At 40.3% G+C, this 27,509-nt stretch overlaps 1 protein-coding gene across 4 annotated transcripts in view; it reads right to left on the minus strand.

Annotated features, from left to right (window-relative positions):
- The window catches only part of WARS2 (tryptophanyl tRNA synthetase 2, mitochondrial), a 51,769-nt gene extending 26,094 nt beyond the window's left edge, over positions 1 to 25,675 (minus strand). For 3 of the 4 annotated variants that reach the window (XR_014318431.1, XR_014318432.1, XM_082771214.1), the window contains exons 1-2: positions 25,545 to 25,658; positions 3,534 to 3,791 (exon numbers count right to left, since the gene is read on the minus strand). Coding sequence is in view for 2 of the 4 variants with exons in the window: in XM_082771214.1 (XP_082627340.1) it covers positions 3,534 to 3,791; positions 25,545 to 25,598 (312 nt within the window). In the remaining 2 variants the exon portion in view is untranslated. Of the gene's footprint in view, positions 1 to 3,533; positions 3,792 to 12,421; positions 12,790 to 25,544 lie in introns of all 4 variants that reach the window. The other variant, XM_082771215.1, reaches the window with a different exon arrangement.
- Between the last annotated feature and the right edge of the window lie 1,834 nt (positions 25,676 to 27,509).

Consider the following 27,509-nt stretch of genomic DNA (forward strand, 5'->3'; position numbering starts at 1 on the left):
AACTTACTATTTCTTTATCATACTAATGCAATTATCACATTAGCAAGGTTCCTGTCTCCTTTCCTCGCATCAACAGCTACACGCAGATATTTCTTTTAATTGCTTCCAGAGAAATGTCTGGTCCTGCCAATGTAATTGTAACAGATGAAGAGTGCATCGCTGTGTATACCTGACCACCACATACAGCTTGAATAGATTTATTTTGGGGAAGTCAACAAACCACTTCAGCCTGAACCATTACTGAAACGGTCTTTATTCATGAACTACTATCATAGTACTTCTGCTGTTTGCAGTGTGACAACAAGCTTACAAAAACCTGCCAAGATCAGCCACTTCTTGATACATGTGGTAAGTACTAGTAAGACAATGGTTCAAGGCATTAGACACCACTCAAAGAAAGCGTATATTTAATGCTTTAGATTAAATAACAAGAAAAAAACATTCTATCTGGACTGATAAGGGCACACAGAAAAGTTAAGATAAAAGCTAGTAAGCATATTTAGCAGAGGCCAGCCAACCTGTCATAACATAAAAAAGAATCACCTTTGCTGTCAACTTCTGTTTGATAAAGCTGAACATTTTTCAAGTCTAGCTAGCCAAAATTTTCACTGGTTTTTGAGTGCATTGGTTCTACAGAAGTGTCCCTTTTAGTCCTGTCTTCCATTTTCTGAGTCTGATACTTTCTCTGGGGACACAAAGATTCTATCTCAGTATAATTGTATTGTGAAAGATACAACATGCTTTCCACGGCTAACTGCAATGCAAGATCCTCATTGATAATCTGGTAGGTTCAAGGGAATTCTGCATGTTGGCTTTTAGCAAGACCTGTGAAAGCAATAGTTTAGCTTTAAAACTCATAAGAATGTAAGAATAGCAACACTGGATCAGACCAAATATTCACCTCTGACAGCAAACAACAGAAATGAGTTTAGGCACAGAGAAAAGCACAGATACTCTCCTAACATGGGCTAAGTATGGTGGCAGCTATTTCTGCAAAGGTGGAACCTCAGGTTTGCAACAGAACCCAAGAGAATTTGCAGATTATTTTGTCCAGTCCTTTTTGAATCCACCTTCAGTTTTAGAAACCTGTATTTCCTTTCCTTCCAACCATAACCTGCAAATCATCTGTCTTCCACACTGAAAAGTCCTTATCTGTGTTTCTAGTTGCTTGTAACTAACTGAATTATTCAGTTGCTTGCAGAAAAAAAAAAAAGAAAAAAAAGAAAAAAAAGAAAAAAAAGAAAACCAAACCAAACTGTTTTTTACTGCATTGCTGGCTTGTAACTCATCTTGAGAATATTCCAGTTAATGTCAGCCTCAACCTGAATGAAGCTAAGTCAGGCTAGAGCCAAGTTAAAAGCCAAGCTTTTTATTCAAAAAGATGAACAGATTTGAACAAAGGTTAAATTAATTTAAGCACATCTCCATTAGAATTCTGTGGTAATCTACTTAGATTAGTTTTCTAAGATAGAGGAAAAAAAGATGCAGGCAGTGAATCTGTCTTCATCGTTTCAATATCCATCAAGGACACGGACCTATGATTATCATTTGCAGTTTGACAATGACAGGAAACTGCCTGTAAAGAACCACGTTCAAAAGAAAAAAGTAATAGCTGGGTTTCATCTCTCACTGATAAAATTCAGACCTTGTGTATATCACCTTTGCAGTTCTATTGCAAGTTGGACATCTGTTTAAAGATGTCTTCACAACAGCATAAGCTATGATACATCTGCCTCTGTTGGAAATAACAGAAGTTTGCCAATTTAGAGTCAGATACAGAAAGTTAATAGGGCAAGAGAATAAGTTGTGCCCCATGAAAATGCAGCGTGTGCTAGACCAGGCTTACACATGCCAAGTAGGAAGGTAAGCCCACTATTGCTTGGCACAATAAGGAGAAGAAGCAATCACATACGAATTACCAGATCAGGTGGGCAAAGGTGTGTATGAAAAGGAGCTTGTATTTAAAGAGGAGAAAAAAAAATCCCAGAGAAGACAGAACTCACTGGTGATTATAATGGAACTAACAAAAAACATACCATGCCAATCACCTGCAGGAGATATTGTGCAGCTGGCAGATTGAGTAGTAAATGCCAAAACCAAAGCATAGAAACATGTTTTACTTGCCCTTATGGCTGCACAGACTATGTTATGAGTTACCATACAGTGAACAAAATGAGACTTACTGAGCTAAATTAATGATTAACAGGTATTTTCATTGTGTTACTCATAACACACTCTATTGGTTTTACATGGAAAGGTTTTGGCTGCATGGGGGCTACAGGGGTGGCCTCCATGAGAAGAGTCCAGAAGCTGCCCCATGTTAGAGAAAAGCCAGCTCCAGCTGGCTCCAAAAGGGACCCACTGCTGGCCAGAGGTGAGCCACTGAACAACAGTGGTGTTCACATCTTGCATCTGTGACAGCATGTTTAAGAAAGGGAAAAATTGCTGCACAACAGAAGCTGGGAGAGAGGATTGTGAAAATGTAGAAAGAAACAGCCCTGTAGCCCCCAAGGTCAGTGCAGAAGCAGAGCAGGAGGTGCTCCAGGCAGGCAGCAGCAGTTCCCCTGCAGCCTGTGGAGAGGCCCCTGGTGGAGCAGGCTGTCCCCCTGCACCCATGGGTCCCACATGGAGCAGATCTCCACGCTGCAGCCCAGGGAGGAGCCCCCGGTGGAGCAGGTGGATGTGGCCTGGAGGAGGCTGCAGCCCATGGAGAGCCCCCGTAGGAGCAGGCCCCAGGCCGGAGCTGCAGCCCGTGGAGAGGAGCCCACGCAGGAGCAGGTGATCTAGAAAGAGCTGCTGCCCAGGGTGGGTGTGTGCTGGTGCAGTCCAGCTCCTGAAGGATAGACAGCATGGTACAGACCCATACTGAAGCAATTCTTGAAGAACTGCAGCCTGTTGAAAGCCCATGTTGGATAAGTTCAGGAAGGGCTGCATGCCGTGGTAAGGACCCCACAATGGAGCAGGGGAAGAAAGTGAGGATGAAGGAGACACAGAGATGAAATGCTATCTGACAGTAACACTCCCTCTCCATTTTCTTGTGCAATTTGCAGGAAGGAGGTAGAAGGTGAATCAGGGGAAGGTGCTTTTAGTTCTTACTGCTCTCTACTGTTATTAACTGGCAGTAAATTAAATGAATCTTTATCAAGCCAGGTCTTCTTTGCCCATGATGGTAACTGGTGAGAGATCTCCCTGTTCTTATCTCAGCCCACAAGTTGTTTCATCGTATTTTCTTCCCAGGTCCTGCTGAGACAGGAGAGTGAAAGACTGGTACCTAGTGTCTACCACACATGCATAAGCTGCTCGCTCTGCTTGGGAAATTTATAATGTATTTTTCTCAAAATGGACTTTCTGATCATGGTTTCAGCCTCTTCAGAACAGCAGTAAGGGATGAATTTGAAATTCAACACTGCTAACATTTTCTAGGACCACAAATATGAAGAAGATACACGAATTTGGTAATGTTATGTTCCTTCATTGACAGGACTGGAAAGCCACTTAACTAGAAATGATACTAATATAACAGGGGCACTAACCAGTGACTGTCGGAACAGGAAGCACTTCTTGGGGTCGATCCCACAGGCAAGGATGGCAGCGGTGGTGTCCAGTATGTTTTGACGCAGGAGAGCTGGTTCCTTCGGCATGGTGAGAGAGTGCATGTCCATAATGCTGTATAACACTGAGCTGTACTCTTCCTGCAGATTCACCCAGTTCTGAATGGCTCCAAGGTAGTTACCCAGATGAGGTGTCCCAGTTGGCTGTATGCCAGAGAAAATCCGATCCACGACCACGTTCTGTTACAAAGCATTGGTAAAATTAGCATAAGCATTTTTGACAAATTCTTTTATATTTTAGGTTATTAATAAAGCCTTACTTATGCTTGTCTCTTCTTTCCACTTGTCAATGTATTAAAAAGCCCTACCTAGAGATGCCTAAAAATAAGTGTAATAAGTCAATCAAAATACTGTTACTGCAGAGACTGACAATTAGCATGATCTTAAATAGTCAGATCAAATATGCAAACAAATATAGCTGTAAGCATGATCAGTGAACGTTAGGTTTCAGAAACCAAGTGGTAGATTCTTTCATCTTCTTTTTGCTCTGAAACTGCATATTTCTCTTTAGTACATTATCCTTTCTTATACCAATACTTAGGATCACAACACAGAGACATCAAAACATTTTTATTATAAACATACACAATATCCAAGCAGATTGCCATCTTAGCTCCCATGGGCACTATACTTTTATTCTAGCTGCAGAGAACATTCTGAGTGTTCCTGAAAGAAAACTAGTCCTTGATCCAAAGGTCAAGACTATCAAAGTTCTGAAGCTATCCACCTTGGATAGAGTTTCTAAAGGACTCTAAAAAGAAATACTGCCATAGCTCAGGATCACACCTGGAATACCATCAACACAACAGCACCAGTGAAAAGTCAACATCTGAAGGAAGTTCACAGAAACTGCAAAAAATGATTAAGAAGCTGAGGTTGTGAGCAAAGATTAAAAAGCTTAAAAGATGTATAGCTTGGCTAGGTGACAGTTACCATCTTGGAAAGTTTGTTTTCCTGCATCTCAGCGCTCCATCTGACCGTTTCTCAGAGCCCCAAGCTGTCAGCGTATGATCAATTACCTCCCTACTTTTCCAAAGAATTCCACCATATTCAGAAAGTAATTCAGCAATGTTTTACGTGAAAATCCTTGTTACATGCCAAGTTGTGAAAGCATGCAAGACTGCTCAACTCATAAACGAGGGTCTCAGCAACCTCAGCAGGGAGTCCCAGTCACAGAGATGTGCAATACAAACCATTAGACTCTGATGTGCAACAGGAACATCAACTTCATTATACCTCTGGCTGCAAGATTTCTTTCCTGCTAAGTTTTACAAGCAACATTTATAAAAAGTTATAGATTATTTATTTACTGATATAACGTTACCATTCCCGTGAATCTCTTTTAAATGTAGGGGGGTGGAAGGAGAAAAAAGAAAGTCACACAATTATGAAATCATGCAAAATGGCAGCAAGAATCAAAGACAAGTACCAGTAATTTTAACTATTAAAAATAGGACTTCAAATTGACTGCATTCCCTTAATTCTTTTCAACTCAGACTCAAGAAAAATGATTGAGAAAGTATTTCCAAGCAGAGATTTTTTTTTTTTTTTAATAATAATTATAATCTGTAGTTCAGAAAAGCCTAGCCTATTTACTTCAAAATTTGCTGAAAAATTCTTGCTTTCAAAGCAAGCTAATTTTTCAGGTCAAGATAGTTTTCTTATCCAATGCATTAGCATTTGTGCTGACAGGTAAGCGCAAGTTTGGGCTAGCAGCCATACTAATTTCTCTCCTAAGTGCCTACACACTTAAGTCCATGTGGTAACCCTCCCCCTCCATCCCAAATATCTGCTTGATTTCACAGTATGTTCCTGAATCAGTTTCTAAATGCTCTTGGGGAACCTCCAGCACAGTAGCTGGAATGTAGCTAGTGCTGTGAAAAGCACAACATTTCCTCCAACAGTAATTCTAACTCCCTGTTCTTGTGCTCCAGTCCTTGACCACCCATACCCCTTTTCTCCATCACAAAAAAAATGTGGTCATGCTATACAATGCCTTGCTTGCCATGTGACCCCTTGTTTTCCTAGGAACCTCCATCAGAGCATTTATTACCACCTGCAGAACCCCTGAATTCCTGCTAAGCTACTACCTGGCCCGAGGACTGCAGCCAACTTGCTGTTAACTGAGCAAGTCCAGGTGCTCACCTAGAGAAGGAGACATAAAGAATCCCAACATATATACGTAAAGTGAAGTTTTGTAGACACTTGAACTGAAGATTCACTAGGGTTCAGAGCTGTGCTGTTATTATTAAGGACATAGAGTGGTGGCGAAGCAATGCAAAAGTTATTTAGCAGGCATAACATTTGTCTTTTGTTTCCAATGTTGCTCAGGAAAGAAAACAAGACTATAAATAGATGATCACTAAGATGGCGTTCTGCACCCAGGGATCCCAGAACAGCTGGTTGTTTCTCAGAGCACATTTCCTCTCCTCATCTCTCTGTCTCCCTTCACTCACTTCTAATCCTGATGCTCCTTCCCACCTTCACATCTTTCCACAGTGCTGATTGTTTCCAGCACCCACTTATATGCCTGTTTAACCACACTATTCTACACAGGCTAAGGTTGCTTACAGCTCCACTTTTTGTTTTCTTCTCCATGTAGTTTTACCCCTTCTGTGTTCTTGTAGTATTTTCTTCCCCTACTTGTTTTCTCCCATCCCCTGCTTCCCAGATGAACTCTTGGATGGCATATCAAGACAGCTAGGAGGCAGAGGATGCCATATGGTAAGGAGGCCATTGCTGCCTTGACTCCAGTGGCTTTATAGAGAATGTTTCCTAGTTGCACTGCTAGAATAGTTGAGAAACTGTACAATGTTTCAGAAATGCACTACGGGCATAAATAAAATATGTTAAGATGACCATGTTAAAGCATGATGCAGAAGATTGCACATCTTTTGACTGCCATCTAGACAAAGACAGCATCACCTGAAATACCCTGTTACTGTTTCATTTCCCTGAGACTCTGAAGCTCATAGCACTTTAGGACAGAAACAGCTCTGCCCCCTTGGGGTAAACATCTGTTGTACCAGGAATCTGGAATCTGCAGTTCACACAGGTCAGCTCATGTGCCAATGCCTTCACCCAAACACAGCTGGCACCCTGAGCCTGTGGAGAACAACTCTATCTACAAACCTCCTCAGCCCCAAAGTCACACTGATTCCAGTTTCCTGCAGCCTTGGTCCCTGCTTCGTATGCTTTCCATGACATGTTCTTTATCTTTCTTCTTCCCTTCCAAGATCACTGCCAGCTCTGCAGATTAAGTCACTATGAACATATCAAACATATTAACAAAATTTTCCCTGATTTTAATACACTCAAATAGATGGCACAAATGTAATAATGACATTTTAACAGGTAGTTCGAAAACATTTTTCACAAATAAAATACAAAATATTGGTGTCTCAACATGCACGTTCAAATTCTGTGCTAACACCAAATATCTTAAGGGTAACGATGAGCTAATTAAAGATGGGTTTATTGTAATACGATGTAAGCTAACATTTGGTGACACAATTTAAGTTGGAAAGAAAACACCCAACTACAATGCAAAACGGACAGGGTTTTATATAAACAGAGAAGAAAGTTCTCTGTCTACCCAGAAAAGAGTGTACCTGTGAAAGCGAGCATGGCATCTCTAATGGTGTTTGTGTGTTCAAATGGTAAACAACTACTTATGAAAGGGTTGTTCAGTATATGGGCAATAAATAACAAGTTAAACACAAGAAACAAACAGTAGCAGCATTATACTGAGTCAAAGCTCAGCAATTACTTTACTCATAGTATGGAATTTGCAGAAACAAGTAAATCCAATAATGAAAACTGAGCTAGGCTTGACTTGCAAGTACATTACAAAGAACAAACCCACACTGGCTCCCAGCTGAGGGACCAGTTGACCAGAAGTCTTTCATCTTTAACTCCTTTGATTCTATTTAACAACATAAAGCATGAGATGTTACAGCAAATAGGGTGGTATGAAATATTCCATTGTGTTAGCAGAAGTCTATATTAAAACAAAAAACAACAGAAAAAAACACCCCTAAACGAATCTTGAATTTCTAGCACTAAAAATATACAGAGAACATTGCTCCTTTGGCGAGAGTTTATGTTCCCTGTTTGTTCACTCCATGAGAAGCAGCGGGCAGCATAGCAGCATGGCAGGGGAGTTCTGCCTGGTACCATGAAATCATAGGGCTGGAATGCGCTTCAGTGGAGCTGCTAGGTCAGGGGATGGGAGCTGTGTGCTCCGAAGTACCGAAGTTGGAAAAGGATGAAAACAAAAGGAGTGAAGACTTCCCAATGGAGCAGAGTGAAAGCCACAAGACATGCAGCTCCAGCCCACAGGCACTCACTCATTCAGACATCTGTAGTAAGCACAGTGTGAGCCTGCTGTTCGTATGTTTAACTCTGTATGGTGTGTGCACCTACACCACTAGTGCTGCATGTTAATCTACACTCCTGTTAAGAGCATGGGATCCGACAGACGTTTTAACATCCATTGCTTGTTTTCTCTCAATAAGACATCTGCAAGGCGATTCCAAACACCACAGTGCATTTCCTGGCTGCACTTCTAAACAAGTTTGGTCTAAAGCCTGTTAAGGATCAGGTGTCTTCTTACCTACCTTCTTTTTCAGTAGTGAATGAGCAACTGCTGCTCCTTGAACTGGAAGAGTTCGAGAGCATTTACTTGTCAGCTGCTATCAGGAATAAGCATGACATTGTTGTCGCAGAGTGTGATGATCCCAATACCCTGCATCTATTCTGAATGCCAAAGGCTATACTGGAAAAGACGACACCTTCCCAAAGCCAGTGCTGCTGTTTTGGACCAATGCTGCGCTTTTCTCAACAGGTCACACGTGCAGTAAGGAGAGCTAGAATTGTCAAGGAATCAATATGGCAGTCAAAACTACATTCATTCACTGTACATATGAGACAAGTGTGCCAGAACTGGAGAACACAAAAAAGTTGCTAGAGTTAAGGAAACGCCATTTGTATGTCTCCTAAAGTCTACTGCAAACAGTTTTATTTTGAAAGCTAAGGTGTTTATAGCATGCTTGTCTAACCAAAATAATTCTTGAAAGAATATTACTAAAATCAATGAAATACTGTTCAGTTACATAGGGAAATATCTGCATGATACACAACTTTCTCATGTTAGTTATGGCATGGGCAGACTGGCTCAAGCAGCACTGAACCTTATTATCTTTGAAAGAAACATGCAGACTGCCTAAAGTTTATATGTACAACAATCTACCAAAGCAAGAAATTGTTTGAAGAAGAGAAGGGGGTATTCAAAAATACAGCTACCTTTGACCTAAGGGGAACTTACCCTTAGGTTTTTGTCCTTGGTGGACCAAACTGTTTTCACATATTGAGCAGTCATGTTACGTCAAGAAACAGTCCCTTTCACAAGTTATAGGAACCCTAGGGAAGGAGGATTTTAGGGGTTAAGATGTATACCTCAGAAAACAGACACATGACTCTCTCATCTGTTAAAGAGCACACAGAGAAGCTTCCAAGCTCTTCAGCAACCCAGCAGCACGTTAGAGCAGCTATGCAGTCCTTTCGATGCTGGTAGCTGTACAGATTGCATTTCCAATTGTGTTTAAAAGCTTTTTGCAACCTCCAGAGCAGGATACCATATGCTCCTTAAACTATTTGCAGCTGTAGAAGAAGTTTCACAATAAAGTTTCTCTTTTTCATTCCATGACTTTCAGCTGACTCAAATTTACTTTGTTAATACCCTCTAATTTAGACATCTGTACAATTTGAGTGCATATTACTCAGATATAGGTATAATTGATATCCAAACAAAACAACAGCTACAAGACATCTTCAAAAGAAAAAAAAAAAAAGCCCATGTAAAACAATTACATACTTAAAAATTAAATTAAAATACATAATAGTTTCTTCAAAGAAATCTGGAAAAATGTATTTCTTTAAAATTAAAGATTACAGACTGTGGAAAGTAGAGAGTTTAAGACTATTTTACAAACAAGCATGGAAATGTACAACTAGCTATAATCTAGCATTGCTTTACCAAACTAAAAATCAAGTGGAAAGCAAAACACATGTCCATTACTAAAAGCATTTCATTATATCACTGACCATGAACTTACAGGGCTCTTTCCATGAGCTCAGCACCACATCTGCACCTTTTAAAAGGGCAAGTCTTCTTTTGTTTATTAGTATAAGAAGCCACCTCTCTCTCCTTTAAAATTATAGGAAGTTGCTATTTTTTTTAAAAAAAGATTTTTTAGATTCTTCACCAGGAAGAATTTATTTATTTATTTATTTTAATTTGTCAGGCTAAGACCCAGGCAAGCTCAAGTATGAACTGTCTTCATACTGCAAGACACAGCACAGACACAAATATAGCCATTTTGTGAGGGAACCTGTGATTTGGGAAGCCTCAGACTTCACTCACTCAAAGATTCAAGCAGATCAAAAAACCTCTGTGTCACTCTAATCAATTCTTTGTATCCTGACTATGCCCATCATGTTTAGCTTTATGAATTCTGGGAGAGCTGAATCTAAGTTAGATATATTTATCTGGCATGGTCAACAGAAATCTGCCTCTCAAACACGCAGCAGAATCAGTCGTAATGCAATTAATTTGATTCTCAAAAGGAATTACACAAATAAAATGAAGTAAAAACATTCACAGGAATTAAGCTCCTCTTCTTCATAACTTCTTTATAACTTTATTTATAACATAAAGATTGCAATCATACACTTGAAAAGATGTCAGATGAAGACAAACCTACAAGTATAAAGAAATCTTATGCCAATAATTGAATCTCTTCCATGTTTTAAAAAGAGAAAAAAACTAGCATCTGTTCAAGGAGATAGGAGAAAACTGCCCATTAGCAATTCTCAGGACTGCTTTCTCCTTTTCATTTGGCATAGGAAATATTTAGATAATTTCATCAGAATTCAGCTGATAGGAGTCTGTCATAGAGCTACGGTTTGACACGACAGACCATAATAAGACTATGGCATTAACCCTGGCCTAGAACTCCAGAGGCAGTACATCTCAGTTTTTCAATCTAGTGGTACCCAGGGAAGGGGGAGATGGACACTTGTATTTTCAAGACACCCCCCCCTCCACCCAGATATAGAGATATAAAAATCAACACCTGGAGAATCTGCTAATTGTATCGTCTGAGTAACAGAGCATAAAGGTGAGGTTTCTGAATAATTCCTTCGGTCTGTTCATAAATCTAACCCAGCAAGCTAACTGATGGGAGACTCCTGCATCTACATAATATATCTAATTAATATTTTCATTTTTAGATTAATTAAAAGAAAAACAACTCGGTCACAAGCTCACCTTTGGGCTGAAACACGAGCAATAGTTTTCAGAGCTAAAAACCTCATCATTACAGAAGATTGCAGCAGTATTACAATAGCTGTAACACAACAACAGCTGCAGCAGCAATCACCCTGCAACCCACGGCGATGGTTGCTTTTCACATGCTATAGCATTTAGCCCCTCCGCTTTATTTTGATAGCCATGTAGTCAGGGCAGAACAGGTGAAGAGGCGAGCGAAGTCTGCAGCATCCGAGCTAATTCTAAACACAGGTGGCGGGCAAGACGGAGAGAACAGGAAGTCAACAGGAGAATCGCTGCTGACACATACGACAGGCAAGATTGATGGCTTCCCTCTCTAGTTTTCCCCACTGTGTAGGCACGCAGGGGGTGGGGGAAAGGGACGGAGAAGCTGCTGTGCTGGCGACATAACACACCGCACAGCCGCCTCAGCGCTAGCACTGATTAATGAGACTGGAACGACTCAGGAAACAGCAAAGGATCATTCACAGACATTGCTCTTCTTGTTATAATTTTATCCGCGGCGGTTCATTTAGCCCTAGCTGTCCCAAACTGAAGCAAGTTCAAAGTTGCCAGAAAAAAAAAAGCAAATGTGAAAGTCAGGGGGAAGAAAGAGCAGTATTAAGTAAACACAGACTCGAGTAAAACACACAAATTAGAAATTTTCAAATTTCAAACGTGAAGATCCTCCCAACAGGGATCAAAAAGGGAGGGAAAAAAAAAAAAAAAAAACAACAACAAAAAACGAAAAACTTGCCTCAACCTCAAAGACAAAAGAAATTCTTGGGCTGACAAAAGTTCCCAACTACTGCATTTTTTGCATCTGTCTATGATTTTTTATTTCCCTCATTAATACTTTACAACTTCAAAGCTCTCGTTTCTAAAACGATACGCTGGCTTAGCAGAAAACTGTCTTCTACCAGCTATTAAGCAGCAAAATGCAGGGAAACCAGAAGTCAGATTTTACTAGCCAAAGCATATATTTTAAAGCCTAATTGGGACAATTTAAGTGTTAATGCCACTAGAAATCAGAAAAAAAATGTAAGAGGGAACCTTAGAAGCAGTCTATGTACTACAGGGTTTTCCTCATTTATTGCCTCTTAAGCAATTACTTCTCCAAAAAGTTGCTGTGGAAGCCTTTAAAACATGTTTATCTCGATCTCTTAATTCAATACATCAAATTCATCTGGTACAAATGCTATTTCATCATGCTTAATTCTTAAATTTAGGGATTAAAGAGCTAACATTAAATTAGAAAGAAAACATATTTATACCAGAGCAAGATTTCAGATTAATAGCTTCTCAGAAGGGCTTAACTCACTGCTCAGAAACCGAAATAAATTAAGATTTAAAGAGCACTGCCTGGTACCCCTTTCTTGAATGTCAAATACATTTATATTTAAACTTAAGTAAGATTTTAATATTTATATTTAAAATGAGAAACACATTTAAAGGAGAAACATTTACAGCATACACTAACCCCACTCTATAAATTTAACTCTGCCCTCTAGGGCTAGCAAAAGACGGCAGTGTAACTGCGTTTGGGTTAGGCTGCCCTCTCATGCTGCCTCCTTGAAGATGACTAAGCGAATGGATCCTTTCATGTGGTGCGCTGTGTCCCACAAACGTATTCTCCCATTTGCCTTTATGAGCTCCACGTGCCACTCGACGTGCTAGTGACAGCTGTACTGACAGGCGCAAGGATTATCTGTGGCAGGTTGCCGCAGTCCACACCACCGCACCGCAGAGTCACCTCCGAGCCCAAGGCATCACAGGCCTGTCCCCCTCTGTGCAGCGTTAAACAGGTGACACAAACTCCAGCTAAGGGATAGCGAAGCAGCCGGCAGCCTACAAAACAGAAGAGTTGGCTCAAATACCCCGCAGAGGTCTTAGCACAAGAGGCAGTGTTAATCTTTGACAGGGCGGGAAGGGTTTGCTCGCAGTGGGTGAAGTAAGCAAGCACAGGTCCTGCATGCAGCCAGCTGTTGTGACCGATCCTACTCGAAAACACAACGCCTCCCTGAGCAAGGCCACAGACCCATAGCCTGATTTTTGCGTGCTGTGCTCCCTACAGCTCTCCAGATCAAGTGGATGGACAGCATGCCATGGCACCTGTCCAAAGCTGTGGCACAACCCAGAGGGGCACAGCTCCTGAGCAATGCACACGGACTCAGGCACTGCTGCTGCACCGCCTGGTTCCAAAGCCACGCGCTGAACTGCAGCCGATGGTCTCAAACAGCACAAGACAGGCAGCACCCTCCCTTTTTTAAAGCAATAAAGCTTTTTCAACCAACTACCTCTTCACACATTAACTGCATTCACACATTAACTGCATCCATTAGCCAATTTCACCAAAACCCAGTGAAATACCCAGTTAGTGCCTCTCCAGCAGGAGGCTGCAGGGGGAGCTAAGCCTGCTGGACAACCAGCAGGAGGCTTCTGGCCAGCTGGGCAAGGCACCAAGGTCAGGCCAGCCCCATGCACGCTACCTCCAGATCCCTTAGGTGACACACACAATGATCAAAGCTGGAAGTATGATAGTTACACAGTACTGTAGGCAGTGCTTGCAAGGCAAAGGGAAAAGAAGAGGGAGTTACACAGGCTTATTTCATTGCGGAGAACACACCTAAGACACACACCCATAGAAAAGTTTACTGAACTTTTTGCTGAATGAGCAGCAATCAAATAATAAACACTTGAAGGCACAGATTCCTGGAGACTGGAGACAATCCTCTGATGTATCCACCAGGTCTGCCTTCCTCCTGATCCAGCTGCAGCCCCATGGGCCGTACAAAGCACACTTGCACAGCAGCAGCGGGCCAGGAGAGAGCAGAGCGGCTTCTACTCCACGCTGGGACCTCACCCAAGAGTTACTCTGCATTAGTCAGAGTAACTGCAATTTTTGGAAAATACAGGAAGTAATTTTAAGAACCTAGAAGAAATTACAGCTATAAACAGCAAACAGCAGTACTTCTCAAGATCTAGCGATGCCAGACTTTTCTAATAACCTTCTACAGCAGAAGAGATGCTAGTATGGAGAAGTATTAAAGGTTATATCCTGATTTTTAGGGTCTCAATTTCCCATAAGCTACAGAAATAGCACCTAAACAAAATACTACATGCTAGGGGGTGGAATTGGACAGCAAAAAAACAAAGAAACAAAACAGCATTTATTGATGGCTTACAGTGGGTGTGGAAAGATAAACCAATTGCAGATTTGCAGGGTTTCATCTGGGGTCCAGTATTACTCAGTACTTTAGTATCTTCATTAATAATCTTGATGATGAAATAAAGAGTATTCATTAAATCTGCAGACACCAAGCTGGAAGGGCTCAAAGAGATCTTGATAGAGGGGCAAAATGGTCTGAAAAAATGGGATGCTCTTTACCAGGACAATGGACATGGATATATACAGTGAGAAATACTGAACTGCATAAATACAAGGAGAACAGCTGTTCAGGCAACAACTGCAGAACAGGATCTGAAGTTTATAACACTTCAGAAAGTGAAGACTTAATGTCATGCTTATGCAAAAACACAGATTAATCAACTACAGCAAAAATCGCACAGGAATACATTGACAGAATCAAAATCGAAAAGCACAGAACAAATCTCTCACCCTACTCACGATGACGACTGCCTCAAGCTGTAGCAGTGGGCCACGATCTGGGTCTGCATTTCAAAACAGTGGTAGAAAAAGGCCACAGATGTGTAACCAAATCTAATGAGAGACCTCAGAAATAAGACTATTAAGGAAAGCCTAAAAGAACTGAGGCTTAGTCCAATGGAAGGAAAATTGAGGAGAGACAAGATTTTAAACATGCCTTAAATACATAGTCCTCTGCATATGACTTTTGAGACCACAGTTAATAGGGTAAGAAAAAATGAGCTTAAGTTGCAGTAAGAAAGATTCAGACCAGATGTAAAGAAAACTTCAACAGCAAGAAAAAGAAAACATTTCAGAAGAGTGCTTACAGAGGTTCTGATTGCCTAACAGTAATGAAATAGTTATAAGAAAATATTATATGAGATGTGTTGATAAAGACATAGGACAGCTCACTTTTATTTTGGGACAGCGGAAGCACCAGATCACCTCTAGGTAGGTCTCTCCCAGTTCTTTGAGCCTATGATTTTATGTAACCATGACTAAGGTCAAAGTGAGATGAACGAAGATAGAAGACAGCTCTACGTAGACTGGCTAGATCTCACGGTAGCTCAAGATGCAAGTCCTTCTACCAGCATTTAACAAAATTTGAGGTTTGAAGCCTTTTCACAGGTAGCAGCTATACACTGACATGCTTTGCAAGACCATTCTGTGTTGCTGAAAGATGTGAAATCCTGGTTAACGTTAACTGCTTGCAATCTGGTAAATACCCATATTCAGAAATGTACACTGCTTTAATAGAATAAAACTGATAGCCACCATTGAAGAATTAGCACTCATTTTGCTACAGGAGACCAACATTAATAAAGTCATAAATTATTTATAAATTATAGTTATAGCTTATTTGAACACATTTTAAGTATTGAAAACATTGCACTCTTAAAACAAACAAACAAAAAAGCTAAAGAATGCCCCCATAACTAAATACTTCCCTCCCAGAGAAACTGGAGAAGTTTTATGTTTTTGATCACATTAGTATAAAAAAATCTTAAAACATCTGATGACTGTTGATTCTCCTCTGACCTCTAGCTGAAAGAGAGTTCATTATATTTCTTATATATTTTGTTTGAATGAAGAGTCTGCCTGCTACCAAGATTGCCCTATGGGATATAAACAAAGACTATCAACTTACATCTAGAGAGATGTTTTTTAAAAAATAAAAATTCCAAAGAAAAGTTATGTTTCTTCAGAATATTATCATAGAAACTCAAAGAGTAGTTCATTTCCCCTCCATTATTTTATTTGGCAATTACCTTTAGCTGGGAAAAGTTGTCTTCATTTCACATGGGGCCAAAATTAACACAGCTGTTTAAAAATTTTCACCTTGTGGTCACTGTCTGAAAAGGAAAATTTTAAAACCACCTGATGACTGTTGGAAGAACTTACAAAGTAGAAGTCTCAGTAAATTCGCTAATGGCATACTCATGCACAAAGAAAATGCCCCAACTGGTCCTCCTTGATAGCTCTCCTAAGCATAGACCAGTTGAATACTTTAGGCAGAATAATCACTTTTATTAAGGACTTCTACAGCATTAAAAAACAAAACATTTTCTGAAGTGAGAAAGGTAATACTTGGAACTTCGTTTAAATTGTTTTTAATGTCTGTCCCAAAATCACCAGATCAGGCTGTTTCCACAGAAAGGACAAACAAAGAACAAGGAATGGATGAGGGGGACAAAAACAGGAAGGTTCATTTATGCTCAGGTCTTGCCCTCAAAGATGGATGTAGCCAAGGCATGATCCTGAGTTCTGGAGCACAGAAGCTCATCTGGAAGCTTCAGCTCGGATACAAGTACTGACCCCAAAGACAGTGGTCAATATAGCCAATAAAAAAAATGGTCAAAATAGTCAATAACAGCTATATGCTTTCCCTAAGGAATTGTATCTAAGGTTGGGTTGAAGATAGGATGAGTGTAGTATCTAGATTTCCATTGCCTGTGCTGGAAAGAGTAGGCAATCAACTACTGAATTTACCACTGCTGAAATGTTCATTATACAGAGCAAATTCTTTGCTTACAAAAGAATTATTATTTTTTATATATATATTTTTTTATTTTGCGGATTTGTAGTGATACATTTAAGGGTTATCATGATTGAGGCCTACTGCATGTAAAAGTTTGCAGAACGTTATGTGTGAGATTAGAATAGCTGCACGAACTCCATCCATGTCACATCATACCATCACAGTCCCAACCGTGATGCACTTTGAGCCCAGAAATGTCAAATAAAAAGTTCCCCAGTTCCTGGGTGACACTGATTTATTTTAAAGATGGAATCTCCCTCACTAACTTACCTATATTACCCAAACTGGCCCACAGGAAACCAGAAAAATTGCCGACCCTCAGGTTGGATATACCATTTGTACATTGGTGTAAAAGCAGACTGTACTGCAGTTATACCAGAGACATATATTATTCCATTCTGCTTTGAATGTATTCTGCTAAAGACTCAAAATCCATTTAGCATGGCTGTGAACTGTAAAAATGTCACTCTGAAGTGAGGAACACCACCTTTGGCTGTTCTGACCTTGCTTAATGTTTGATGAACATGGAAAGTGCTGACATTGCTTTAACTCTGCAAAGATGTCAAATGTGAATATATTCTAAAACAACAAAAAACATTAGAAATATATGGAGACCAGAAGTGTACTCATTCTTGGTGGTAGCAATTACATAGGTTAATTTGTAGCCAGCAGAGATGCAAAATGAGATTTGGTTAGGAATTCAGAGGGCTGGACCCTTCATTCCCTTTACATAAGCAACAAAGAGGCTTTGAAATGTTTGAAACCTTTTTGTTCTTCTGTGCAAAAGGAAAGCACCCTATGGATGCCTATTAAGTAAAGTCTTTCCACATCTTGGCAAGTATGTGATTTCAAGAAAAATATTTGCAAATGGATAACCCAATTCAAGTAGAAGTCAAAAGACCACCTTTGAAAGAAACTTTGATGTGGCTATAAAAAGATTATATTTAGGAAGGATAGAATAATGTGTTTCTGTCATCAAAAGTTTGTAGCTGCCCATAATTCTTTGCTGATGTTAATGTAAAAAGCAATGCCGGTAAGCAGAAAAGGGAATGCCCATGAGACCTTCTAGGATTAAGGAAGAATCCCTCAAAAGAACTGTTTCTGCTGTTGGATAAGCTCAAAACAGGCTATTTAGCAACCTCACTGCCAAAGGACAGTGATATTAGAGTATCTGTGAGCATGAAAGCAAGTGACAGAAATAGTCGCTATGTGAACCTTTGGTCATTTGGACCAAATCATCACTCCTGAGATAATTTGGAAGCCTGAAATCTTATTAACACAGAAATGTTGAAATATCTTTTTCAAGGCAGAGCTACATGGCAGATGTCAAAGTCAGAACTACACACCTGGCAAAAGGAAAAAGATGGTGGTGACCTTAGAAGCTGTGAAGATGCTAGCAACTCAAGTTTTCTGAAAGCTGGCCAGTAACTTTCTAAATGAGATCAACAGCTCAACATCCAGATTGTTGAGAGAATGCTATGAAGACCAAGGTATAACGACATTTGATTGTCACTGAGAGCATGTGACCAGAAACAACAGTAAGAAGAATGTACTGATTGGATTCAGAACCACATATTAATACTCCATCTGTCAGAGTGGAAGTACATATACAATCTCATCTTACTTTAGCTTCTGCATACTTCTGGGAATTAGAAGCATTATACAGGAGCTTTGAGCCTCAGAAACGGAAGCTTATTCACTACTTACCCTTGGGATCTTTCTGCACAGGAACTGAAATATTGACACACACCTAGGTAGGATTACCCCCCTTTGAAAGCTCAATAAGAAGCACTTACGTTACCTTCTAATGTGTACTATAAGGCTGCAAACCCCTCATCTATAAACTAGTTAATGTAAACAAAACAATTCTATTCTGTACAGTAATAGAAGTGCTATCTAAATACAAATGGAGCATTACAGGGTTTTATCTGCCTGGTTATGAAAAAAAACAAACATCAATATCCTGGGTAGTGGTTTGTAACATGACCTACGTGCAACACCACGAAAACTGAGGAACCCCCTATTAGTGGTCTCTGCACACAACACTAATTCTTTATTCAGACATCGTGCAGATATCACTGAAACACTTGGATCAACTTCACCTTTGCAATGCTTGTGACAGCTCCATGCAGTGGAAGCAAGCCCTAGCATAATTCAAAAAAACCCTTGAGGTTAAAAGTTAAAAACAGACATTTGATTTCTGGTAGCAACCATATATGTGGTTCCCCTCCTTTCTTCCCCTTGTAGTAAGAAGTTCGATATACTCTCAAGGTAGACAACTCTGGGGACAAAAATGCATTGAATTGAGTCCAGTAGATGAAATGGATTTGCTTGATACAACACAAAGTGATAAGATTTCCTACAAGAGTCGTCCGAGCAGGGGACTCTAAGAATGGTATTGCTGCAGTTACTAACAGTTAACGGCTCAAATAACCAGAAGGAAAACAATTTCAATTCACTACTTACAAACTCAGCAGAGCTCAAAAAATAAATGATCTAAGGTGACATAACTGACTTAAAGTTTAGGGGTTTTCTTCACTTCAGCTTCTGATTCTACTGTAATTTGAGTCAACTCCATAAAATGCTTGTTCATCTAACCCTGGAGTCCCAGGATAAACCACAACTTGTGTCATGGAAAAAGTAATTGTTGAAGGTCTAGAATAGCACTTGCCGTATTAGTAAATGGAAATTCTATCTGCCAAAGAAACGGCATTAAAACAAGACCCCCAGTCTACAGTCTAGAGACAGAGGTGATCCACTACAGACTGCACAATTCATGATACATTTGTCCAATATATGCACCAGAGAAATGTACACAGAAATTCAACATCCAGAACTGCCAGTGTAGCATCTTTCATTAAACTCACTCTACAAAAACAAGTTAATAAAAACAGAAGTCTCTCAAGAGAAAAAAACAGGCTCAGCCAAGCGACTCAAAGCAAGGGCCAGAGGGGGAAAGAATGGTGGGACTCTACCCAAGCCCTGCCAAGATGCCAGAATAAAGGGCTGTTTCCTGCTAAAACAGTCTACATTTGCCAGACTTTATTGTTAGAACTCCATTATGGAAATGAATAGGGCCAGTTCACGCCTCAAAGATGCTTCATTTCTGTCTACAATGGGGGGCTCTCTCTTGTGTAGCTACAACAGTGGTCAAAATTTGCTACAGACGAAGCCCTAAGTAATGCAGATTAGGGGAAGTCTCTCTCCAAGTGGAAATTCTAATAAATCTGTGTGGAAATTTGAGTGCTCCCAAACCCAGTGAAGACTTGAGAAATATATATTCTCACTGCATACTAACTTCCTTTCACCTTCGAATATGGTACACAAGATAATGGTTTCATTCTGGCACAGAGAACACCTTCAATACTATCTAAAAGATAAGGCATATTTCCTACATGCAAATTACTTTGTGATTCAAAATAAAACAAATGACTGATTAGGAAAGAATTCATTAATTTCCAAACTGGATAAAATATGCTAAAGTTTTAATCCAGAGGCTGGAACATGTTGCTAAATCCAATTGATTCCTGGAGCAGTTGGGTAACTGAACCATGAGCACCTATGCCCATCAGCAATAGCCAAAAAGCTAACATTTAAGAAAATGAGAAATTAAATAAATAAATTCAGTATCAATTTCTGTGCATGAATCCACATAGAAGCCACTCCAATTTGGAAGGTACTTCTCATGTCTCTTAGATCTTTCCTAAAGGTCCTGTAAATTACAACATATTGAACATACTGGACACCAGGACATGGCACAGGTTTTTGCTATCAAATAGGCATTTGGATTTCCAGCTTTTTTCTCAGTTAAGAGCACTTTGCTGCCTCCAACCTTCATGCTCCCTAGAAGAAAGAGATGCTACACCAGGGACTACCACAATCATAAATCCAAGGCAGGCACTTAAACTCTTTGCTCATCTCAGTACATGAGTGCCTGGATGGTCGTTCTGAAGTTGACCTGCTGCAGTAACCTGTGTACAACCACAGCTTGTTACATGCATCTGGGGACTAATTTCATTAATGATTAACAAAGTGATCCCTATGTAACAGCAACAAATTCAAGATGGGAACATGGTCTCCTTTAAAGAGTTTGCATTTCATTTATAAAAAAGCTGAATGATATTAAGCATTGAGCTCTAGCTTCCACTATAGTTTTAACTCCAGCCTTTGACATTTGTAAGGATTAGGGCCTGGTTCTTTCAGTTACCACCTTTCTCCCTAACTCATACAGTAACTATAGCTAAAAATATTCAAGATTAAATTTGCAATTTGGGAAAATGCATTTTAGCGGTTCTCTCTAAAACAACCCTTCAATTTTTATCTTTGATGCCTTTTTCACAGCAATCTTCATTAAAAAAATATGAAACATGACCAATCGTTAACATAACCAGCACAGTAACAATGGAGCGATCAGGTGGCCTGAATACAGAAAGAACAATAGTTCATCAAAAAATGAATCATATTTCATCAACACCAACCAGTTTGAAGATCTTTTAAAGTACTAAGAATACTGGCGTTCACAGAGGCCTAACAAAGTATCAGGAGACCAAAGAAGGACAAATGTCATTCCTGTCTCCAAAAATACAAGCGATGATAAAAGAGGCAGCCTGGAAGGTAGTCTGCTTAGCATAAATTCTCAGTGAACAAAACCCATTTTTTGTAATTCCCTGGAACATAACTAGAGGGAAAAAAAACAATAGCAAACACGGACTTCTTAAGAGCAAAGCATGCCCGACTAAGGAGTCTAACCTTGGCCTCTGGAAGCTGCCACAGCAGAGGAAGAAACAGTAAGTGCACCTTGATTTTAGCACCGTCTTTGGTCACAAACTGTGACCAAAAAGCAAGCTAGGGAAATGGATTTATCCTGTGGCATATTTTTGGCTATTAACTCATGTAAAGGTACAGGTACACTCCTAACTGAGCTGCTGAGTTTACCAACACATTGGCTAAGATTCCTTGGATTTGAAGGTCTTGTTTTTGCGATGGTCCTGACTAAACATTCACCGGGGATGTTTTCTGTGCAGCACTCTAAAAGAGGCAGGAGCAGCACCCTTGGGACTGCTGGACTCAAATCAATCTTTTCTCTGTATGACCTGGACAGTGCCTGACAGACTCACTGTCCTGAGTTTCGTTATAGCTAATCCAAATTTGATTACAAGGAAAAAAATAAAAAGGGCTGAATTCTAATACCAAAGATGAAAGTATTTTGTATTAAAATAAGACATCCCTTGTGGCTATAAGAAGTAGTTCTGTATCACTGAGAGCTAAAAGAAAATCCACTTTCCAGCGAAGCAGAATGCTGCTAAAGTTGGTAAGAGATGGAGGTTGTAGGATATCAAAGCACACAGGTTACCAGAGACAATACCACCTCTGCAACAGATCATATGTGAAGGCCAGGGAAGGCTTATGCATAGAAGAGGGAATGTCAGGGTAGGAGAAAAAGAAGCAAAATGAAAAGTTAATGTTTTCTATAAAAGATGCTCTCAGAAAGAAAAACCACAGAGGTATTACAGTATTCTTATAAATAAGTGATAACTGCCTGGCTATTAGAACAGAAAAATGGTGCTAAAGGCTCCTGATATCTTCCAGAAGGCCAATAACATGTAAAAGTAGGCTTTTAGGCTAAAGGATGAAATTCTTCAATGTGAGGGTGGTGAGGCACTGGAACAGGTTGCCCAGAAAAGCTGTGGATACCCCCTCCCTGAAAGTATTCAAGGCCAGGCTGGATGGGACTTTGAGCAACCTGGTCTAGCGGGAAGTGTCCCTGCCTATGGCAGGGGAGTTGTAATTAGGCAATCTTTAAGGTCCCTTCCAACCCGAACAATTCTATGATTGTATGGATTCTACCTGGGTACCTGGAAAACCAGCTAGTGGTGCATGAGAACCAATAACCAAAAGCAAGACCTCATAATTCTTCTACTTAACTAAGACAACATAAACAGTAAAGTGTGTCTGAAACGTACTATATAGCAACAGTGATGTAGATCTGAACAAAGCAGAGTCTGAAGGGGACACATACAATGCTGTCTAGACTTCTCTTTGACCAAATCATAAGTCCATTTTGAGGTGTAAAGGAGAAAAGAAATATCCTGTCCAAGAGCTTAAGTTCACACCGGTACAAAAATGCTTGGCAGTTAGTCACAGACATTGGTAGTACTGCTGACAGGTAAGATTTTCTTCCCCAGTCACCTAACTACATATAGTTCATAAGTTCACCTCATTCACATACTCAGATTTTTTCATCAGTAGCTGTTGTGGTTAAGAATGTCCTGTTGTGGTTAAGAATGCCCTTTGCTGACAGGACTAAAACTCTGCTAATTCATATTTTATCAAGTCAGACACCAACTGACTTACCTTACATTGTATTTTCCTACTGATACTTTAGGCTATAGTTGGATTTCTCATAATATTATTAGTAATTCCCTGTTGTACCTGCTAGTTGCCATCTTTAAGACTCTATGATCAAAGAAAAAAACTTGATGAAATGATTTCCCATAACCCTGGCTTACAGACCACTGATGAGCAGTAAGTCAAGGAGTACGAAAGTAAGGTCTTAAAAGTCAAGATCCACAGAATATAATTAACCTCTCCAACAAAATGTTACTTTCTTCTTAACAATGTATATTGTGTTTACATGTTCCAGTCGTGTAGTAAAAATACTTACAACACCAGGAACTTTTACACAGCAGGATAAATCCAGCCTAATGATGAACTGTTTACTCCAGTGAAACACAGCTGAAATCACAGAAATTGCATCTTCTAATAACAATGACTACATTATTGAATGCTTAAAATATCAAGTCTTTTAGGGTCCAAAAAGTACATATGACTGAAGCTTGAAGACAAACACATTTCCAGCTTGAAATTTGAATCTTCTGCATTAGCACACAGCAAATAAATGATCAACCCATTCCAAGCTGTCTGACGTAATAGTTGAACTACACCAAAGTGCAGTCTGGCAATAGGAACAGCAATAGGAATAAATTAGGAAGCCAGTATTTTTTTCTTCACATTAGAGTGCAATTCTTAGTAGGTAGCCATAAGAGGGCACTTAAAGTGAAAGTGACAAAAGCCCACGACATATTGGACTTGCAAATTTGAAAACAAAACAAAAAAAAAAACAATTCAAATTACCACTATTGTCTGTGGGAGTGTGGGAGTACAGTAAGAAGTAGGAAGAAGTTACATAATACTAACTTTGAGCTTCTTGGTTTTTAAATTAGAAACAGGTATAGAATAATAGGAAGGAATTACATTCTCACATACACAGCACATCTAAAGGAAAACAGGTAAGAGTAAAGACGTGACAAAGCACCTGATGAGTAATCTTGACCTAATGGGTGACTTTAACCTGGCAAATAAGTTCAAGTCAGAGAGAATATTAAGATGTAACAAAGCCAAGTCTACTCAGAGCAGATTTGTCTACTATGCAGAATAGAACAACCTTTTCAAGAGGCATGAAGGCAGGGGAAATTACCTGTTAGGATACTGATTGGAACCCAAAGAGCTACAGTGAGTAGCTGAAAAGACAGGCATGTACAAACCTTTTTACTACTTTTGATAAATTTTGCAGTTCTTGTTCTAAAAATTAGAAGTTGTTTGTCGCATCTTTGCAAGATCTGCATGTTGCTTGCTTTGGCAAATGTATTACAGGGACAATGTAATTGTTCAAAACATGAAGGGTTATAAACCTAGGATGACTTAGGTACACATCGATGAAATGAAATCAAAGCACCTAAAGGAATGGAAATACCTAACAAGCTTATTGAGTATGACATGTCAAGACTCTTCAGGTCTTCCATATGGTTAACATTCAGAATAGTCTTATACACAAAATTAATTCCAAAACAAAGAAAAATAAAATGTAAATGGACACCTTACACCTGCCCCATAATAATATCTAGTAGGAATTTTACAATTATTACGTGAAATATCACTTATTAAAGTTTTCTATGGGATAACAGATTCTTCCTCTTTCCCTCCCACTCTCTCTCCTCAACAGAGTGCTCCTTTCAAAACAGGGCATCACGGTCATTTGCATGCTATGAACTGTGTTGACAAGAAACTGAGATGTGCCCTCATTTCTTAAATTTAACCTTCAAAATCCTAGTTCTGAAATAATCCAAACATCCCTGCAACTTGAAACTTACCAAAACTTACTGATATGTAAAGATTTTTGTGTGTGTGTGTGTGTATTAGTGTATTTTTTTTAGCCTGAAATTTTCTGAACAACTTTGTGATGGAGGGGAATACAGTTGCTGCAAGGTCACAGCCAGCAGGATCAGTGAGAAATTGGAAGTGGTATTTGACCTTTCACTTCTCCCCCTGGGCACCCTGAGATGCAGGTTGTCTGCGCTGACACCCATTCTAGATGAATTGCTCCACTATAGAAACATAGAATATCACTTCAGATTTAGATGATATATAAACGTGACCATGATTTTCATGAAAAAGCCAACTGCCTCGCTATGTAAACAATGATTTATTATGATAGATTCATGGCATTACAGAACGGTTTAGGTTGGAAGGGACCTTAAAGCCCATCCAGTTCCAACCCCTCTGCCATGGGCAGGGACAGCTCCCACCAGCCCAGGCTGCCCAAAGCCCCATCCAGCCTGGCCTTGGGCACCTCCAGGGCTGGGGCACCCCAGCTCTGTGCAGCCTGTGGGCAGCCCCACGGTAACACACGATTATTTGCCTTCTGCAGGGGGACCTCACAGCCCCCCCGGAACCCAGCGCTCGGGGCGAGCAGTGCCGGCCGGAGCCGCCCGGAAGAGCACCCACCGCCTCGCCCCGCCCCTGCGCATGCGCAGAGCCGACCGCGGCCGCTGCGGGTGGGTACGGGCAGCCTGGCGATTGGGCAGGCCCGAGCCCGAGAGGCCGCGGAGGGCCCCGCGCCCGTCCCGGTGCCGTTACCTGGGCGAGGGTCCCGCGGCGCGCGGCCCGGATCAGCCCCCCCGGTGTCGCCATGGCTGGGACGGGGGGGGGAGGGGGGGAACGGGGAGGGGGAGGAGGGAACGAGGGCACAAGCCCGGAAGCGCCGGCGCATGCGCGCAGCGCCCCACAGTGGCGCTTCGGGGTGTGGGCAGTGCTCGGGCGGTCACGTGGTGGCCGGGCACCGCCCAGCGGGGGTGGGGGGAGGCAGCAGCCATGGCAACGGCTGGGCTAGGGGCGGTTAACGGGCCGCTGAGGTGGGGTTATGGCCGGCCCGGGTACCTCTGTGCAAATGCAGTGACACCACTCAGCACACAGGTGGTTATTCCTAGCAGCCAGCTCGGTGCTGGGCAAGATGAGCCCAAACCTTACCGCAGGCAACGTTTCCCACTGCTTTACAGTCCCTAACTGCACAATCCTGAAGTGTTCTCAATAGTTAAAAGCACCATACATTTGTATAACCGTTTCCCCTTGGATGCATCAGTTAATAGCAATAACAATAAATAACATTTTTTACAGTTTACACTACTTACAACATTGGACCCTAACCTCTATTTAGCTCCCCAGACTCTAAAACCGTAAAAAATTGCAAGGTTAGTGAGAAATCTGAGTCCAAAAACCATACGTGTAATTTTCTTTTCATCGTTTGTATCATCGCTATGAATGTTTGTCATAATTCGAGCTGAAAACTTCCCCTGTACAATGTCCGTCTTCCTCAGACATTTTGTTTAGCTTTTGGTTTCAGCAAAAATGTCAGCCTGTTTTTGAGAAAATCACATGAAACTGCTTGAATTGTAGGAGACATCGGAGAAGAAGCTGAAAAATAGAAAAGACTGGAGGATATTATTTTGAGATTTTCCTGTCCTAAGGCCAAAACAAGCAAAAAAGTATTAGACAAGCTTGTGGCTGCACCACTGAAGTGAGACTGAAGACATGCTTTGAGTGAAGCATTGGGGAACAATCCAGGCAGTGGGAGGGATGTATGGATGCCTCAGCCTCTGTCTCCTGACCAGAACTTCATTCCATTGGAGAGTAATCAAAGCAGGTAGGGCTGTCTCAAAATAATAAGGTGAAGAGAGGGGTGCTAAAGAGAGAAGTGGAATATAAACCTAGCTTCAAAAGATGTAAAGAAAGTTGAGATGACGTGACAAGGAAATGTAGGCCATTCCTCACTTGTGAAGAGTTTAAAAACAAGCCCTTTTCCAGTATGGAATTAGCAAGGAGAAAGCTTTGCAGCAAATACTAAATATGAATATTATGATGTTATTATAAACCATTAAGTCAGACCTTGATTTCAGACAAAATGATGAAGCGAAAAGCTATGTGTGTTTCAGTGATTGCAAACTTAGGAATGAAGGTATTGATGTTATGTCAAAAGTATTAGTGTTCATTTTCAATGCTATTAGAATTTGAATTAGTAAGTGTAACAGTACAAAAGCAATACTTCTTAGAATTTTTAAGTATTTTTGACATAGTACCACAGAGGATTCTAATTAAACTTATGAGAGAAATACACATTAAATGGGACTAAGGGTTGATTACTGGACAACTCTCAAAAAGTACTTTTCAAATTTGAATTCAGAGACTTTCTAGTAGACTTCTACAGTAACCCATGCTTTACCCTACTTAGTACTGTTACTAGTGATCTAGAATACAGATGGTGAATAATTGATACCTGAAATATGCTCTTGACACAAATACTGACAGACTTGTAAATAGCACAAAAAACGTAGCTATCACTTAGTTTATTCTGATAACCAGAGTGTATTAAAACAAAACATATTTTAAAATCAAAATGAAACTGGAGTAAAAGCCTGAATTCACATTGTTTTTTTCCCTTCAACCAGAAGAGTCTGAATTATTACTTTGAAGTCTTTGTTGAACCCTAACTCAAGCTGAACAAAATGAAAAATTGCCACTTACTTGTTTACAAAAGCACTTTAACAA

The sequence above is a fragment of the Aythya marila genome (genome assembly GCF_965140915.1).
Source record: "Aythya marila genome assembly, chromosome: 1".
Classification (NCBI taxonomy): domain Eukaryota; kingdom Metazoa; phylum Chordata; class Aves; order Anseriformes; family Anatidae; genus Aythya; species Aythya marila.